This window comes from Rousettus aegyptiacus, unplaced genomic scaffold (assembly GCF_014176215.1).
Source record: "Rousettus aegyptiacus isolate mRouAeg1 unplaced genomic scaffold, mRouAeg1.p scaffold_m13_p_4, whole genome shotgun sequence".
NCBI lineage: Eukaryota > Metazoa > Chordata > Mammalia > Chiroptera > Pteropodidae > Rousettus > Rousettus aegyptiacus.
In genome coordinates this window covers 51,647,108-51,667,044 of record NW_023416307.1, presented here as the reverse complement: position 1 = coordinate 51,667,044, position 19,937 = coordinate 51,647,108, and the positions used below count along the sequence as shown (strand labels likewise).

The window sequence follows — 19,937 nt, the reverse complement described above, 5'->3', positions numbered from 1 at the left end:
GCTGAGGTCACCCCACCAGTGAGAGGGTCCAGCTGCAGCCCCACTCCTACCCAGACCTCAGTGCCACCAGAGGGACAGGGAGACCTGCACAGGCCGTGGCTTCCAGTTCTCAGTTTGACTTCTCTAGTTCAGTGTCCAGAGCTGGGCCAAGAGGCTCACGGCGTGGCACTCAGAAAGAGGACAAAGGCCAAGCCTCCTCCCTCGCACACACGCTCCCTGCTCAAATGCTCTCTCAGTGTACTGTTTCCACTCACTGTAGAAAGCTGATGACCACAAAGATAAAGTTAACCTGGAAACCCCATCTTACTGGGCTCTGAGCTCTGGGTTCTAAGGTGGATCCAATGAAGATTTCGAGGTCAGAAATCAGAAAAGAGAATATTAGTATGTGGGGAGTGGAGAGGAGAAGGAAACCCTTCTCTCAACAGGGTGTTCAGGAGTGAGGAGGAATCAGAATTTGTGAAGAAGGAGGTCCTGAACAGTAACAGAAAGTGGATGCGGGGGGCAGGGAGGAGGGAGGGAAAGCTGGCCACAAATCCTCACTGCCCCAGCTCACACCAAAGCTCCAGGAGACGAAGGGAGGCTGGTCATACCCCCAAGCTCCAGGGCTCCCCCAGGACTCCTAATAATCCTCCTACTTAAACTATACTTACTCTATGTATAACTTTAACAGGAATACGCTCTCTGAAACTTGCCCAAGGGGCTCACATACAGCCAGTCTGGGAATAACCTGGCCCTCTGAGGGGCTGGGTGGGCGCTGGAAGCTACAACCACCCTGGGGCTTAGCAGGGAGGGAATAGCTGAGGGTACATACTTCCCAGCACAAGAAACTATGACTAGTATTTTAATACACTGAACTGTCAAGTCAATTTAATTATGTAAAATTAAAGCTTCATCCAGAAAAATAAAGAGAGAGAGAGAGAGAGAGAGAGAAGAAAGAAAGAAAGAAAGAAAGAAAGAAAGAAAGAAAGAAAGAAAGAAAGAAAGAAAGAAAGAGAAAGAAAGAAAAGGAAAGAAAAAAGAAACTATGCTTGTATTTTCCTGAAGAAAAAAAAAGCAGGTCTAAGTCAAGTACTTCTTGGGTATTAGGAATTGAGGGAAAGGAACATATAGGAAGGAGGGAGAGAGTTTGAGAATCACAGACAATGGGCTTGGGATGTGGAAGTGACTCCCAAACAATGTCTGCAAATGCTACACTTACTATGTAGGAGAATCAAGGTAAAACGATGAGTTACATACAATAGCACAGAATTTAATGGGCCCACTCAGGCTCCCTCCGTAAGGACCTAATTATAATCAAATCCTAAATGTGTAGGCAAAAGACCTATTATTGATTCCTCTCTGATTCTTCTATCCTATTTTACCTGCAACTCTATGAGCCTAGGGAATTTCAACTGTCTTGCTCACTCTGAGACAATATCAGTATGTGCGCTTCTCACATTGACCAGAGGGAGCACTGTGGCAGGATCACCTACGCAACTGGATGGAGAGCACCTGGACCCACCCAAGCGAGATGCTCCAGCAAGGCCTGGGTTATCATGTAGTCAGAACTCAAGCATGGCTGAGGCTGCCGGCCTGAGTCTGACCGAGCCTTTCGCTGTTCATGGGGATCAGCTTATAATGAGTCAGGATGGCAGAGGGGAGGGGAGAGGGATGCATCAAGCAGGATGGGCTTTTCCACCACAAACCTAAGTGAAGGAAGAAGGTGCCAAACGCAAGAGGCAGGATACAGAGAGTAAAGCCAAGCACACCAGCCTGGTGCACTGCCTACCAGAGTCCACGTCAGCTCCTGAAGCCTCAGTGGGCGAGAATGGGGGTGGAGGGGGTAGTGGCGGAAGAAACCGATGACTTACACTGTATGCATTGACAATCAGTTGAATAACATTGTTGGAGTCTCCATGTAAAATCTCCACAGTTGTTCCAGGTATCAGGGCTGTAAAATTCTTAGGAAAAGAAAAGACAAGAAATAAGCGCATTTGCCCTGCTATACTGTCAGAGAGTGAACATTGCTGAGCTAGAACTGTAAGGGGCCCCCAGCACTAGATTCTGCCTTTCTCTCACACCAGAAGTTGGAGAGGATGCAAAAGGAAAGGCGAGAGAATCTGGCACGGGGAAGAGTTGCTGCAGGAGACTGTGGAATATCCATTCTCAGAGGTCTAGATCTGTTCTTCAAGTCATGCTCCTTCTTGGAGACCCCTGTCTGGCATGTAATGGACAACTCTGTGACAGTCTATAGTCCAAGGTCAATGTATTCTACTATATGTCTTGCCATCTCTCCCCTAGTCCACATAGGTATTCCCAAGCTCGCTTCAGGGGTGCCCTCAATCTATTCAGCAGGAATGGAAGGGGAAATTTTCCCAAGGGGCTCACATACAGCCTCTTTTCCTAACAAGGAACGGAGATGTGAATGGTGCCCTCCTAGGGATCTCTGGGTATCTGTGGGTAAAGTATTGAGACAAAGCGGGCGGCCCTGAAGTTGTTGCCTTTCCTCTTTAATTTGTACTAACACCTTGGCATGTCACTTATTAAAGTGACAGAAACATCTGGAAACACCCATTGTCCTTAGGCCACCTTGGACCCTTTCCTCTCTGAGTAAAGCTATGAGCAAGGATGGCTTAAGCCGAGGTGGGCCTCTTCCCTCCTGAAGCATCTGGAAACACACTCAGAACAGTCTGTGTGACTGATCTTCTGACAATGTTATCTGTACATGGATAAGTTTTATCCTGCTATATTCCACAAAACAAAAAAGAAAAACAATCCTCTTCCTTTCTTTTCATCTTCTAAAATTGATTCGGACTAACAAAAGATAAAGAGCTCAAGGAGATATAAGTGGCATTTTATCAGTGATAATCTCAGGCAGGAGCAATAGAAAAATGTAATTAGTCAAAGGTTCTTCGTGAGCATTTAAGAGAGGGAAGGAGAGGGAGCCAGAGATGGCTGTTGTGGAGGTGGGGATGAAGTGCCCGTACCCTCTCAATTCCAAGGACGTCAGAGGTGAGCTCGGGTTTACGTTGAGCTTGCATGCACACTCCTTGAGCAACGTGGAGGGGAGCCCTAGTTCAAAATGTGACTTGCCTGTGATTGTGGGAAAGACTATGTTCACGAGGAGAGGTTATAATGATGGTCCACAGGATGACCCAGAAATAGGCTTTTAGACAGAATGGATTCATACACAGATTGTTCTGTTCACTCAAGACATTCGTGTATATCTTTGGGAATTTCTGTCAAAGGCTAAGCCGCCGTTCTCCCATACTCCAAGAGTAAGGCATAAAAGCTCTGGAATACTGGAATAAGTGACACAGCCTATTTTGATGCCTTAGTTTCCTTTCCGTACATTTTCATTTTATATTATCCTTCCCTATTAGAATGTGCCCCTGTGTGTGTCCATTTCCTCATCTGAAAAGTGGAAGGAATTCATATTATTCAATTCAAAGTTTTCTCAGGACAAAATCAGATACTATATGATAAATTCCTGGTAAAGAAAGGCAAGCACTGTGAGGTGAACGCATAAGAGCTTTTTTAATGCTAGTATTTTCCACTAGATCAAGACAGGGAAATATTGCACCCTTCCTTTGTGCCCCTACCCACATTCTAATCTCCCATTCACCTTAAGGTCAGCATGAGCCCCCAAATCAGGCCGCTAGCCTCCCCCCTCCCTCCCTCCCTCCAGGCATACCTTGTAGAGTGTATAATGGTTTTTCGTCACTGCAAAGATGAGGTTGATATTGTTCTCTGCCAACTTCTCTCCAAGCAAAGCAAGGGATGGGTAGTCCTAAAGCCAAGGCAAAAGTCAGGTTGTAACATTGCTAATAGACTGAGATATTACCCACCAGGCTCCAATATATATTCAGTAACTCATCACTCGCCAAGAAAAAAAACATCTTCCCTTGGCAGCCCCTTAAAGCCCCTTAATAACCAAAGCACCCCTCCCACCACCCCCCCGCCAGCAGCTCCTAACTGAGGAAATGTGTAGAGAAGATGCTGTAGAACCTACCAAACTAGATGCACTCCTTCTACCCCACCCAGCCCAGAACAGAGACGTGACGAATGCTGGTTTTCCATACTGGACTGTGTCTCCATCCTTTCAGCAAAGATATGACAAAGCAGGGAGGCCCCCAAAACAACAGCCACTGCATCCTGCTATCTGCCATCAGTACCTGTTTCCTTTCCTCTCTTCCCCCAAGACCTTTCCTCCTTGCCCTCTTTTCCTTCTGCTATGCTTAACAGTTGGGCCTGCCAATGTCCCCCACGGATGCTGCTCAGCTCCGCCCAGGGCTCAGGATGGCCGAAGAGGCTGCTGGCCTCTGGACTGAAATTTGGACCATGGAGGGAAAGAGCCACAAGCGGGAAGGGAAGGAGGAGGCTTAGAAGCAGTTTAATGATGTCCAGAAGGATTTTAAGGGCTAATGCTGGGTACAAGTGTTCATATCAGTTCTATAGTTATCAGTTCTATATCTATGATTGCTTTTTCCAGAACCCATTATTATTAGATAATATAGAAGGCTTAGACACTGGCCCAATTCTTAAAACTGGAGAAAATGAGCTTGTCTAGCAAAGAAAATTAGTAAGACTTCCTCTCTAGACAGGCACCAGAATGGATTTGAGAAGGAAGAAGCACAGATTTTTTTTTTTAATTGCATATAAGTGTAATAAGATCTTGGTAATTATTGGGTCTGGGTAATAGGAATGTAGGAGTTCATTTCACTGGTCTATTTATTATTACATATGTTTGAATTCTTGCATAAATTCCTTTAACTTACATGACCATGGTCACAGATTCTTGGGAATGGAAGGTCCTTGGGGCTTCCTACTCCATGCAGGATACTGTCTGCCTTGCTGAACTCAGTGCCTCAGAGAGCCCATTTCCAGAAGCCGGGAATTTTTGTCTCCACTTGTCTTGTCCTATAACTCCCATCCCAGTTTTGATCTCCGCAGGAGCACTGTCCTCGCCCTCCTGTAAGATCATCTCTCCCCTTTGAGATTTATCCTCTTCCCTCAGTGAAACACTCCCATTCAGGTGCACAATGGCAGAAAGGTGAACCAGCTACAGAAATCCCTGAGAAGTGTTTTTAAGTTAATGGAAGATTTCTGGAAGCCCAGCTGGAGAAGATGAAATAACAAAACCCAATCTCAAGAATGGAACAGAAAGTTAGTGAGTAGAGGGCCAGAGAAGGGTGAGCCCTCGGCCCACGGGCAGAGTCACAGGGTGGCACTGGGACCCCCAGCCCTCACCATTTGATTGGACGCAGTGTACTCGTTGGCCTCGTTCAGGTGGCACTGGCCGTCGTGTGGCTGCACCAGGCCCCCCAGTTTTCCATCTAGTGCGATATGGGGCACGTCGTCTGTTGTGAAGACCAGCAAGTGCAGTGCATCCTTTCGCCAGCCGATCTTCTCCTGAGGGATGGAAGTTTGATGGGTGCAAAGCCTTTCTGGACACTGCCCAAGCCAACCCCAGAGCATCAGACAAGGCACTGGCTGACCTCCAGAGGTCATGGGCTGAATCAGAGGTGCATACTGGGACCTCATAAAACCACTGGAAAGGGATCCCACAGAGCTAGGAAAAGATGCAGCCTGAACTGGGGAAAACTACATGCCCAGAGACAAATTTCCCAGGCATGGTTCACTTAGGCCCAGGCACCTGGAACTCGCCCTCCAGCCAATCACACTCCTCCCTTCCCCTTTCAGTTACACCTGAGGACTGCTTCCCCTTCTAGCCTCACCCATTATTTCTTCCCTGGAACAGCTTTTATCCCACCCCCACCTCTCACGACACACTCGAGCGGGCTGGCTGGCTTGTCTAAGATGATGGGTAAGTGAACATTCTAGTCCCACAATTAGACTGAACTGTTCAGAATGTTGTGCTCAAATGGACCAATAGACAGATCTGTCTTTTGAGGATTTGGTAAAATCTGCCATCCATGCTGGTAGGTATAAACCACTCACTCCAGTCATTAATTGAGCCACTTTGGTGTTTAAGGTCAATCAGATTGTCTCTTTTCTATCTTCAACGCTTCACTAAGTGTAATGTATCCACTCTTTAGTTTGAGACACAGCTATATTGTCTGTACTGCAAGAGCAGGACTCTATTTTTCACACTTAGCCACTGTGGTCTCAACACTACACAAAAACACTCAGTCGTTAAGAGCAGTTAGACCCCCTGCACCAAAAACTGAGGTTGAGTTGCCATCTTACTAACAGCGAAAGGGCATCCCCAAACAAGCAAGGCGAACATATACAGGGTTCATATACTGCTGAGAGACTGGATTCAGGGACTTGACACATTAAAAGCTATCACTGTTATGGCAGATGAGAGGTTGAGGGTATCATTCTCTTTTTCTTAGCACCATAATGATGGATAAAACAGCCTTCCAGAGCTATAACATTTTCTTACTTGCTCCCAAAGCAGCATAGAAATAAAAAAAATAAATAAATCACAGAAAGTCAAAGTGGAAAAGGTATAAAAAGAAGTCAGCAAGGACTGAAAGCCAGGGGGCCTACTGTGAGCAAAGGACTTATCCTTTGGGGAATAGTTTCCTTGACTCTCGAAATTCATTCAACATAAAACTACTGAGCTCCTACTGTGCGCCAGACCCCATTAAAGGCTCTAGGTCTACAAAAACAGCTTGCTTCAGACTTCAAAGAGCTTAGTGTCAAATGGAAACACAACTTTAATCATCATGATTAGCTAATGAAGGTAAATACAATGTCATGGGAAACTAGGAGAGAAGGATGTAGGAAAGCCTTCCCTGGGGAGATGAAACTTAAATGGAGCTAGAAGGATAAGGAGGACTCTTCAAGGAAGATAGAAGAAGAAATGAGGGAGAAAGCAGAAGGGGGTGGGAAGTGGGGTGTTCTAGGCACTAATGATGGCATAATGAGGAGGTCAGGGACATTTTCAGTACCTGGAGTGAAAAACTTAGACGTTCCCTTACAGCGATAAAATTCTAAGCATGACGTAATTTATGGTGTTAGACATCAAGACAGTGAGTGGTTCCTATGAGTGGCAGGATTGGAGTGAGGCGGGAATAATAACTGGAAGGGGTCACAAAGAAGCTTTTGAGTTGCTGGTAATGTTCTGTTTCTTACCTCGTATCTACCTTGTGAAAATTTACAGAGATGCATTGTTATGTATAAATAACTATATGTATGTTAAACTTTGATAAAGAGTTTAAAACCCTTAAATTAATAAAGCAATAATTTTAAGCCATGGAATGTAGAAGGAGGGGGATGAGATCCTTGGAAGATAGAACATAATCAAGAGAGTGTAAATTGGCAAGGTTTTTTGCAGGAAAAATGTGGCTTTCTTATCCAGAAGGGCAAAGCAATGTGCTAAACATCCTAACAAAAAAGTAGAAGACCAACCTTTAATTCGAAAAGGTATATTAAGAATCTTAAAGAAAATCAAGAGACCTAATAAATGGACAGAGAAATCATTTTCATGGATAGGAAGAGTCAATGCTGTTGAGATGTCATTTCTGTTCAGAGTGATATATAGATTGGACACAATCCCAATCAAAAGCCCAGATCTTTTTGAGAAAGTAGCAAGCTGATTCCAAAATTTATATGGGAGGACAAACAATGGAGACTGGCCAAACAATTTTGAAAAAGAACAACAAAGTGGGGAGTCTCATTACCTAAGGCTGAGTTTTATTATAAAGCTACAGTAATCGAGACAGTGCGGTACTGACAAAAAGGCGGACACATAGGCCAGTGGAACAGGATAGAGAGACGAGAAAGATATGGTCAATTCGACAGAAGGTACCGGGTCAACAGACCTCCATGAGCAAAAAAACTGTTTAACTCCTACATCTCACTAAAAATAAAAACTAACTCAAAGTAGATCGCAAACCTAAAACAAAAAATCTTCTGATAAAAACTGGGAAAAACTTTGTGACCTTGGTATAGGCAAAAATTTCTTAGAGAAGACAATTCATAGGATATAGAAATTGATGAAGTGGACTTCATCAAAATTAGAAACATCTGCTCTTTGAAAGATACCATGAAGAAAATGAGGCACAGGTTGGGAGAAAATATTTACAAAAATAGAAATCTGATAAAAGACTTATATTCAAAATATATCAAAGAACTCTCATGAGTCAATAATAAAACAAACAACTGAATTTGATAGAGAATCGGAAAGACATTTCACTAAAGAAGAGATATGGATGGAAATCAGTACATGAAACACTAGTCATTTAGGAAACGTGCATCAGATCCACAGTGAGATAGCCCTTAGATAGCTACTCCAACGGCAAGCAAACCAACCCTGATAATACCAAGGGCTGGTAAGGATGTGGAATAATTGGAACTCTCATAATTACTGGTGGGACTATAAAATGTTTTGGCAAGTTTGGAAAACATTTTGGCAGATTCTTATAAAGTCAAATATATACTTACTATCAATCTGACAATTCTGCTTTTTAGTATTGACCCAAGAGAAATGAAAACTTATGCTCACCTAAAAATCTCTATGCAAATATTTACAGCAGCTATTCATAATCACCAAAAACTAGAAAGGACCCAAATGTCTGTCAGGTGGTGGACAGACAGACACATTAATTGTGGTACATCTGTACAACAAGATAATATTCAGCAATCAAAGAAACTACTGATACACATGTTGGATGAATATCAAAAGCATTATGTTAAGTGAAAAATGCCTGACTCAAAAGGCATTTAATTTACTAACTCCATTCATATGATATTTAGGAAAAGACAAAAATACAGGGAAGGAAAGCAGACGGGGGGGGGGGGGGGTTGCCAAAGTCTGAGGATAAAGGGAGGGAATAAACGACGAAGGGACGCTGGGACACTCTGGTGATGAAAATAGTCCATATTTTAATTGTGGGGTCGGCTATAGGTCTCTAGACCTTAAAACAGTGAATTTACCCTACGTAAATTGTCCCTCAGTAAACTTGACTTTAAAAAAAGACACCCTTAGAGAAGTATGTATCTTTGGACTCAGTGATTCAGGGAAAGACGTAAATATCCTACTCACCGGGAAGAGTTAATTAAGTCAGCGGACTGCCTCTTCTACAGCCATTAGAAATAATGTTCATATGAGTATGAAATTATGTGTAAATATGTATAATATCAAGTAAAAAAAAACAACAACAAAGAATACAGCACAGTAATTGCAAACTATGTAAGAAACAAGCATGATTTTCTATTAAAAAGACAAAAAGAGAGATTGAAAAAAAAATACACCATGATGGGGTTGGGGTTGAAATTATGGTCCATCTATTCATTTTTCCATTTCTTTCCAAACTGTCTTTCATCAGGAAGTACTACTTTTACAAAACCGGGCTCTGAATGTTGGCTCTGTCACTTGTCTCGGTCCCCTCTTCTTCCATGCCAGCTTCTCAGGGGACTTGCAGGGACCTAAAGGACCGTGGCAGCAAAGAGACAGAGCAGCGGAGAACCAGAGCGTCTGAAGATGAGCATCTGAATTGTGTTGCTACCCCTAATTACCCATGCAGTTTGGGCCAACTATTTAACAGTTTGAAAGCTTTTTGTTTGTCAGCAAGACAGGAATAACAATGCTTAACATCTATGGACCACCTGCATTATTCCATTTAATCCTCACTGCAACCCTGGTGAAGTAGGTAACATATATGCACCACCATCCTGTAGATGAGGAGACTGGCGTTCAGAGACAGTAAGTAACTAGCCCAAGGTCACCGAACTAGTGAGGACCCAAGGTGCCAGATTAGATTACTTGTCTCTCATTCAAAAAGCAAAACTACTCAATCATATAGGAAGAGAGGAGGAGAGGAGGGAATGTGTGTGTGTGTGTGTGTGTGTGTGTGTGTAATAAATGTGATAATTCATGAAAGTGTACATGCACTAATGACAGCCAGAACCAAAATAAATGTTTGTTGAATGAAAAGGTTGCTTCTGAAATGGAAACAGCTCCACAAATGGAGAGTGGCACAGCATAACAATAATAAATTCTGTTTTCTCTGAAGTGGATCCTTGTTATGTAAGTGATGTTAACAAACTTGGCCCAGAGGTTTGGCCCAGAGGTTGGGCTGCAGAGCATGAGTCAGGACAGGCTTATTTATTCACCCAAGCTTTGGGGCTTGAAAGTTTTACAAGATTTTACTCCACAGATAATTAACATTTGAAATAACTTTTCTACTGTTTGCCTGGTCAGCAGAGCTAACTATTTTTAAGCCTTAAGTTCTGTGTTCCATGTTTGGGGCAGAAAGCGATAGTGAGAAAATGGCTGTTTGGGGTTTTTTGTTGTTGTTGTTTGTTTGTTTTAAAGAAAGAAAACAGTTAACTACCAAACAGAGTAGGGCACAGGGGCTGGAGTATGTGAGCTTTGGAACAGATGAGGCTGAGTTCAAATCTTTGCTTTGCTCTGTGAGACCCTGAGTCAGTAACTTAACCTCACTCTGCCTCAGTTTCTTCATCTATAAAATGGAGATGACCCTTCTTTCCAGGATTGATGCTAGGTTTAGACATAATGTATTAAAAAGTAGTTAGCATACATAAGGAACTAAAAAAAGGTCTAATTATTACTCTAAGACTAGTAATAACTTTCACATTTCTTCTCTCCTTTGCTACTTGATATGTGAGGCTCCACAACTGTTCAGGGACTATAAAGTATGGCATACTGAAGAGTTTGAAAGCCTTGCATTAATTAAAACTGCAGTGAGATTCTACCACTTAATCTTCACGCCTCATAGAATAGCTAAAATTAAAATTAAAAATGGGAAATGGTTGAAGGGGGTCAAAAGGTACAAACTTCCAGTTATAAAATAAATAATTCAGGGATATGTAATGTATAACACAGTGATAGTAGTTAATAATACTGTACTGCATATTTAAAAGTAGCTGGTGGATCTTAAAAGTGCTACTAACCCTTTTGTCCCAGCCACTCCAGCAGTTCTTTATGACTTGTCTCTTTCTCTCTTTTTCTCTCAAGACTTATTGCCTCTATTTCCTCTCCTCAATTCCTTAAAATCTGAGTTCTCCACATGACCTCTCCCCTCTGCCCCCTCTCTCAGACAGTGGTTCTCAGTTCCCTGTCTCTCTCCCTCACACACAGTGGCTCCCTGTCCTAACAGCACCTGAGGGTCCTCTAGGGACCTTAACAATACTGCTGCCCAGAGGTGCTGTAACTGGGCTGACCTGTAGCCCTGTCACTGGGGTTTTCAAAGCTCCCCGCGTGAGTCTTAACATCTAATGTGTAGCCAAGGTTGAAAACCTCACACTGAGGTTCTGTCACCAATCCCACAGTCATCCTCAGGCCTCACCCTTGTGGCCTCTCTGTTGCTGACCAGGGCCTCCTTCACGCCCTTCTGCCCTTGGCTCTCCGGATGCAGCACCAACCAAATCCCCCGCCCCACCCTGGCAGCTCTGGCTGCTTGCTGACTCCACTCTCCTTTGTAGAGATTTATCCAAGTTCGTGCATCTGCTTGGAAAACCCACGATCACATCCCAGCCCACTTGATCTCTCTCCCGAACTTTACTCCCAGATCTATGACAAAACCCAAATGTGTCTGCCATCACCCGGAACTCAACTTCCTCCTGAATCAGCCGCCCCTCCAGGCTTCCCCATTCCCGAAAGCAGGACTGTAAAATGCTTTGTCTAGAACACTTGAATTCATTTTTTTTTTTTTATCTTACTTCCCTGGTCCCCCAGCAGCACCCACCCAGTCCCAAACTGCTAATTCTCTTATAGTCCATTCCCATGACCTGTGTTGAGCCGAAGCCTCCGGGCCATGGTGCTGGTTTCCCTGCCTTTCCTCAACACTCTTGTGAACAGGCAAAGCCTGAGGCTCACCTCCCTGCTGGCCACCAGCCTGCATTCTGCCAGCCCAGGGTGATATGCTCCATGACCCACATTTATTCCAGGTGAGCCACGTACATGGCTGGATGGCCATGTTATGTAAAAATCAGCCATCCATGGACTCTGAACACATGTGTCAGAAGTAATGTCGCCACGCTTAAAATCTCTGATTCCATCCAGGTCACAGGAAGCAAATCCTCTCGTTTTGTGGAGAACCAACCAGTCCAGACAAGGCTACGGCCAGAGAGGACTTTCTCAGAGTAGAAACTTAGCAGAGAATTTGCTCAGACTCTGCTCTGTCCTCAGAAAGCAGCAGAGATCTGGAGCTGGGGGAAGACAGGAAGCCCAGTCCCGCAGGGGCCCAGTCGCAGAAAAACAAGAACACCGCCCTGGCACGTACTCAGCTCTCAGTGACGAACAAGTGAATGAAGAAACAAAATCAGGGTTGGCGACCCAAAACCTCTCTCACAATGTCTACAAGTCTTCAATCACATCACTCACAATTCCAACAGCTATTTAATATGCTTTGGAATCTGTCAAACTTCTTTTAAACATATTAATGTGAGAAGCATTAAGGGACTGTCTTAAATCACCTGCCATGTGCTGAGGTTTGAGAAACCTAAAGGGAATTGCAGAAAGGGTGGTAATAGGGAGGCAGGAGTGTCTAATACAAGCTCAGGAGGGTAGATGAAGGGAGGGGGGCCAGGGCAGCCAGTGAGATGAAGGACCTGGGCAGCTGGGCCTAGCGGTCAGTCTGGAGCATGTGGGACACTATAAAATGGTGAAGAGGACACAGCGGTCCATGAAAAAAGGAAGCAGAATGGAGATGGAAGACCAGGCATTTCAGCCTTTGGGAAGATAATAAAAATTGGCTCCTCCCAAGAGTGAAGGCAGACTTGCTGGCTTGTTTGCCTCCAATATCTGGCCCCAGAGAACGTGGGGCTGGGGAGAGAAAGGAATGAGGACAGGGGGTAAGAATGTGGTTTCTCTGTTTGAGGATATGTGCTTCCGGCCCATGGGGCAATCTGGTTTCTGGGGTTGGAAGGAGTTACACTCAGGAACTACAAGGCCTGACAAAGGAGGAAGCTCATTCAAGGCTTCGACACTCCCCACCCACTTCCAGTCTGTCCCAGGGTCCCCTTGAACAGCCTGCCCCATGCCACCTGGACTTTCCCCACATGGTAAGGTGGCTCCATGGAGAAGCCACTAGGAGCCAGGGAAAGCTTTCTAGGCACCAGCCTAAAGCAAGCTGTGCTTGGCACACAAATGAGTATGCACGGAGAGTTCATGGTCACGGTATCCAAGTACAAATGTGAGGACCACAGAAGACAGGCTAGAGGGGCTACTGCAGAACAACAGTACCAGCGGTTACCGGGCAGAAAAACTGACGCACCTGAAGTTTGGAAGGAACCCCAGATGTTGGCTCCTTCGAGTGCCAATCAATGCAGAGATCTGTCACCTGGAAACCGCCCTCACCAAGGGTAGGGAGCCCCGCATACACTCACCGCCGCATCTGGCAGCTTGTTCTATTACTGATCTTTGTTAGAAAATTCTTGTGTTGAATTCAAACGTGCCCCCTGTGGCTACCCTCGTACATGCCCTGGCACAGCGAGAAGTCTGTCTCTCTATTCTCTATAACGATGTCTGAAGTCAGCTCACATGTTGCTTCCTGTGGTGTCTGTCCTCCTGGTAAACCTTTATCCGGTCCCTGAGGATGCAGCTTCCAGGCCTGGCACCATCCACTGAGTGCCCTCTGCTCTCTCACTCTCAGCATCTGTCTTAAGCACAGCCCCCAGAGGCAGTCGCCGTCTCCTCGGTGTGGTCTGACTGAAGAGGAAAGTGGAGCTGGGACTTTAGCCAGCAGGCCTTGGAGTGCTTGTCCTATATTTGGCAGCTGAATCTTCCGATGGGCTCACGTGAAGCCTGTGGGTGCCCAGATGCATTTCAAAGTGACTTGCTTACACAGGGACCACGGCAGAGCACAAGTGAGAGAGGCAGGGAGAGTGCAGCAAAGGGCCTAGAATGCCGATTCCCAGGAATCTAAGAAAAGCTGATGCCCCACTCAGCTGCCTTAGAAAACATAGGTGGACACCTGCCTGAATGTGGGCTGACAACGCTCACAACAGTCTCTCTGGTAAGCAGTGTTCAGAACACAGGGGAGGCCTGCAATCAAGAAGCCATGCAGGGAACAGTTTTGGTGAGGACAGAAACACTAGCTTTAAATGACTAGGTTTTCTGATCTTAAAGTCAATCTGTCTGATTAAAATTAATGGTCACCCAAATAAACAGATCCTTCAGCCAAAGGTTGATATGGCCCATGAGCCCAATTGTCACTCAAAAGGACCAGTCACATGCTCCCTCACTGCTGGATAGGATCCACCATCTGAAAAAGTATCTCCACAGCACTATCTGAGTGAGACCAAAAGCAGAACCCATGGTTCTGAGATACCCTCTGAACTGTGAATGAGAAGGCAGTCATCAGAGTTCCCGTTGCACAGACAGGGAAGCCAAGGTCAAAGGTAAGCATGCTCAAAGGGCTGGATTCCATCAGCACACTGGCCTGGGACGGGTCCAGTGGGTTGGCAGAGCCGAGTTATAACTGTTTCTGATAAACAGGATACTCTTAGCTCCAGAGATCAAGAGCATGTGCAACCATCTTCCCCTGGGACTGACTCAGTCCTATGCCACGTTAGCAAACTGGGTCATGTGGGAAACTGGAATGTTTCCTTAGATGAGGACTTGGCTCTCTGTGGAAGCACACTCATCCCACTTCTCCCTGCCTGTGGCAGGCACTCTAATATCAAATGCTCTGCCTTGGTGGGTACAGTTCCCTCTCTGGCCCTGTCATTTCTAGCTATAAGATCTTCGTGAATTTACTCAAACCTTCTAGGCTTGTTTCCTCACCAAAAGGAGACAGTAAAACCACCTTCGAAGGATTAACTAAAATAACTCCTGTGAAGCCTGGCAGAGAGCCTGCTTTCTCTCAAAGCATCAGGCAATGGTAATCAATAACATCATCAGCATCAGAGCCTCAGGGCAAACACAGGGAGGCAGAGACCAAGGTGGCCCTCTGAAGGACAAGAATGCTGTGATTCAACTACTAGATCGTAAGGGGCCGGACCTTCCGGAGTCAGTGCACTCCACTGGCACCTGAGGTTGTCACACAGGCATCCGTCTTCCAACTGGAGTGATGCTCACAGGACAGGAGCTGAGGCTCCTTCACCTATGCATCCCTCACAGAACCTAACAGGCGTCTTGCATATAGTAAGTAGTCAACAAATTCTCAAAAGTCATAATAAAACACTGCACATTAACCTTTCAGGCAAGCACTGAGAGAGAGAGAACAAGTTTGGGGAGGAGATGAGAAGAGAAAGAGGACCAATCTGGCCAGCCGCTGGGCAGTCCCCACACCAGATCTGAGCTTGGAGACGGAGGAGTCTGAATTCCAACACAGCACATAATGAAAAACAAGGTTAGATTCCTCTGTGATTGGCTCCCCCAATCATGCTGACATTCAAGTCTATTTTTGTAGCTTTATAACAATAAACATGTTCTCATTAGCAGTTTGTTTTTCATGCTTCCATCTATACTTTGCAATGAAAAATCTTTTCAAAAAATATTTTCTGTGGTTAAACTTCAGGAGGGCAAAAGTGTAGTATTTCTTCCCTTGGGGAAAAGAAATCCCAGCCTGTGACTCAGGATTTAGACCTTCATCTCAAGCCGAAGCCTCAGCCTCATGCAGTAGGACTGCTTCTATGGAGAATCTAATCTGCACTTCATCTTAGCCAAAAGGCTGAGAAGCAATGGAGAATCCAATCTGAATTGAAGGGAAACATTTGCAACATATAGCACTGAACCATATGAGTTTTCTATTTTTTCAGGAGAAACTACCAAATATATCACTGATGGCCAAATGTCAGTGATTTCATATAGATCCATCTAATGTTTACAAACAGGTTGTTTAATTTGCTTTCTGATGGATCTGCAAGCTCAAACCAAATTCCTGAGGAAAGGGACTTTTTCTCATCTTTCTTTAATCTTCTCCACCATACCTGCCACTGAGCCTCAGGTACTTGATAAATCCTTACTGGGTTGGAAAGTATTGCCAAGTAACAGTACTTGTGGTTCCGCTTTAATGGACATGTGTGAAGCTCTGTGACATGGAGGCAGCCTGGTGCGAAGGGAGGATGAATGCGCTTGGAGCCAGGTGGACCTGGGTGTTCCCGAACTTCAGAACGATAAAAAAAACCTGTGAGAACAACCATCTGTTTACCAAATGTTTAAGGAGAACCTATTATGTGCCAGGCAGTGAGCTCGGTGCTAGGGATATACAGCGAGAAGAGACAGGGTCCCTACCTTCAGGGAGCTCGCTGTCTCAAAGGGGAGGGAGACATCACTCAAGGAGAGGCTCAAACAGAAATAAAATGGTAACTGGAGTAGATGTGACCAAGGGCCTGGTGCTTAGGGACTCTGACGTAGTCAGGAAAATCAATCAAGGAACGCTTCCCTGACACATGGGCAAGTAAGAGGAGGTCTGAACCATAAGTAGCCATAGATCAGACATTAAAAGAAAAGAAAGTTCAGGAAAAAAGAAGGGAGGGATGCAAAGGCAAAACACAGAGGATTTTCAGAGCAGTGAAACTACTCCGTACGATACTGTAACGGTATGTCTTTGAATATTTGTCCAAACCCATAGGATGCATACCAGCAAGAGTGAACCCCATGTAAATTATAGATTTTGGGTGATAATGTCACGTGTCGTTGTAGGTTCATCATGTGTCAATGACGTGTCAGTGTAGGTTCATCAGTTGTACCAATGTACCACTCTGGTGAGGAAAATTGATAATGGGGGAGGCTACATGTGGAGGGGGTGGAGGGGGCAATAGAGGGTCTATGGCAACTCTGAGTACTCTCTGCTCATTTTGCTGTAAACCTAAAACTGCTCTTACAAAATAAAGCCTATTAATTCAAAAAAAAAAAAAAAAAAAAAGAGCTGAATGCAGGGGAGGAATATCCCAAGCAGAGGAAACAGTATGTGCAAAGAGCCTCACAGAGGTCAGAGTAACTGACTCAAGGTTATGGTGGCTGGAATGCAAAGGCCAGAGACGGAGGCCCGAGAATAGCTCCTAGTCTCTTTTCCTCTTTGCCAAGTGGACACTTAAAGCAAAAAGGAGCCCATCACTTTAAATGAAAAACTGACATTCTTGCCAGGTACAGATATATAGCCTTAGTCATCACAGGGGACTCCTGGCTTTCCCCAGGATGATTCTTCCCTGCCATCATCAGCCAAAGGAGCCAAGAGGAGCAGACATGCTCCAGGCAGGCGATGGACCTTTATACTGGAAGATAAAGAGAGATAAGCTCTTGTTTGTGCCCTGTTGACAACCGTGAGTTGCAACTTAGTCGGTTCTTGCCCATCTTGTCAGAACACTCACCTGTGAGCAGGGCAGTGAAGCCCTCAGCACAGCTCAAGGGCAGGAGGTAAAATAAGGAAACATCACCTCAGGGACAAAAACAGTCTAGAGATTCAAAAGTGTACATTAAACCATGAGCATTTGCCAAATACAAAGTCAAGGTAAACAGGTTCAATAATAGGTTTCTAGATAAAGATAAGAAATTAAGGGCGGTGACATTCCCTCATTCCAACCCAGCTGGGTATGACACATGGGGGAAAAATGCCTGCGTTGGTGACAGAGGCATTCTTTAGCTGTGGAAGCTGGTAGATGGCCTCCCACAGCAACGTGACCTGCTGGGGGAAAGAGAGCAATTCAAAGCTTCCACTTGTAGAAGCAAGGTCCTTATCCCAAATAGAATCCTAAGTAGGAACAGATAGTTTCCTTCTGTTTGCAAAGAACAGCTTTCCAAGAAATACTGAGCAGGCCATAGAGGTGGGATTTGAGGTCATTTGTGTGAACATTCCATTCTACTAAATCTCACAAATTGATAACCAACAGTCTATCCCAGGGAAACCAGAGTAAAAAAGAAACCAGAACAAAGAGCCCCTGTGGCCTGAGACAAGCCTGTTATCAGCTGCATCTCCCAGGGCCAAGAGGAGGCTGCTCGTGCAGCTGCAGGGGGACAGCCCGGCCTGCCCCAGCCTGCAGGAGGCCCATCTCCTACTGCAGAGTCCCAGGCCGGCTGGTGCTGTCACATGTGGTTTGCAGGATTACGTGGAAGGGCCTATAATCTGAGCAAATCAGGCAAAGGCAGAAAACTCAGTAAACAAAGTAAGGGATGCTTCGGACATTAAAAAAAAAACAAACCCTTAAAAAAATCTACCATTGAAATTAATATCTAATTATCATTAAAATTAAAAATCTAATTATCATTGAAACTTTAGAAATCTAATTATCATTGAAATCAGATATCTGGGATTTCCTTCAAATAACAGAGGATAAAGGAGGTGGAAAAACAAATGAAACACGATTGGCCATGAGGTGGAAATTACTAAAGATGGACAACAGGTACATGGAGTTTCATTTCACTGTTCTATTATATTTGAAATGTCCCAAAATGAAAAATCATGACATAGTCATTGTGGAAATTTAGGTAGATAAAAAAATTTAAAAACCATGCCCCCAAATTAAAAATACACATAATCCTATCATTGGAGACAACTATTGTTATCACTTTGGTCTACTTATTTTCAATATTTTTCTTTTTTGTTTGCAAAATAGAATCATACTGTTCTAACCGTTTTATCACTTGCTTTCCACTCCCCTCTTAATTTATCTTAAGAATTATTCAAGTTCTTAAATATTCTTTAAAGGTATCATTGCCACATAGTCATTCACCAAGAAGTAGGCCATAATCTATATTTGGTTACTATAAGATGATGGTGAACCGGGAAAGATGATATTTGTTATAAATAGGTGATTTCAAGTGAGAAAGAAATTGTTTGCTATGTACCTGAACATAAACTGACAGCACAAAAGGAAAAAAAAAGGTGAAGAGAGAATGCGGTGGCTCACAGACTATAAATTCCAATTGCTAACTTTCCAGGTATTCCCTATTGCAAAGGCCGTGGTGGAGAATTAGGGAAAATGTCAACAGAGTGCCTGTCAGTCAACAATAATTCACACATGAGGTTCAGGCAATGAATTGAAGACACCTGAGAATACTGAGTTTTCAAAGGGAAAAACATTTTCATGGGTATGGGATGGCACAGGAAGGTTCTGTAGGCACAAGAGTAAATCTAATAGCTTCTCAAAGACCACTGTGCTTCAAACATTCAATCATGCTGTTCTGATTAACCTAATTAAACAGAATTAATATAACTGGGCATTGCTTAGGCCTGTCACTGGGTTCTTTCTCCTAAGACTTAAAGGCGATTTCCTCCCCTGCAAAAAAGAAAATCCACAAAATTCTCAAGATGCGGAGAAGAGAGGGATATTATTTTCCCTGCACCATTTGTCCCTACCAAAAAGTGAAACTTGGCAGAATGTCTGTAAAGACAATGCCTCACACAATCGGTGTCTGAATGCCAGTCAAAATACAATTTTTCTTTGTGAAGCAAATCTATAAACTGTCTATTTTCTGATGCATTTGAAAATTTAAGAGCCTAACATATTCTAACTGTGTTCCATCTGGCTTTCCTGGACTGCTCCAAACATCAGGGACCTCTGAACCAAACTGTCTGGCCTGGCCAACAGCTGGGAAGGGGCTGCCCTGCAGCCGCCCTGGACAGGGGGCCACTGTGAGACCTCCTTCTCCAGGGTGTCCCCAATGACCAAAGGAACCACAATGGGGCAGAGAAGAGACTGTGCTGCTTTCTTCACGTTTTTCCTTCCCTCATCCCTCTCTAACACTTTGGTTTTTTATTTCAGAAAGGACAACTGTGGCTCTCTCATCACCCTGTCAAGGATTGCATGGAAGAAAAGTGAGAGTGTGTCACATTGAACACAGGATACCTAGGGTCAGAAACATGTAAGTGGACAATTACGTGCTTATCACCTTGTAAGTGAACAGGAGCTGCTGATATGCAGTCTTCTAAACTGAGTCCTTCCCCAGCCCCCTACTGAATGTGAGTCCCAACCCCGCCCTACTGCAGAGCCCGCCTAAAGTTTCCGGAAAGCATTGCCGATTATACACGCTCTATGACAACCACTATGGAAAAATTTCAAAAGTATGTGTTGAGATA

General features: G+C 44.4%; 1 protein-coding gene across 1 annotated transcript in view; it reads right to left on the bottom strand.

Moving 5' to 3' along the window:
* The window catches only part of ITGB5 (integrin subunit beta 5), a 104,137-nt gene that overhangs the window by 45,759 nt on the left and 38,441 nt on the right, over positions 1-19,937 (bottom strand). Inside the window, exons 6-8 of the mRNA XM_016135183.2 lie at positions 5,230-5,391; positions 3,674-3,769; positions 1,851-1,940 (exon numbers count right to left, since the gene is read on the bottom strand). Coding sequence (XP_015990669.1) covers positions 1,851-1,940; positions 3,674-3,769; positions 5,230-5,391 — 348 coding nt within the window. The remainder of the gene's footprint in view (positions 1-1,850; positions 1,941-3,673; positions 3,770-5,229; positions 5,392-19,937) is intronic.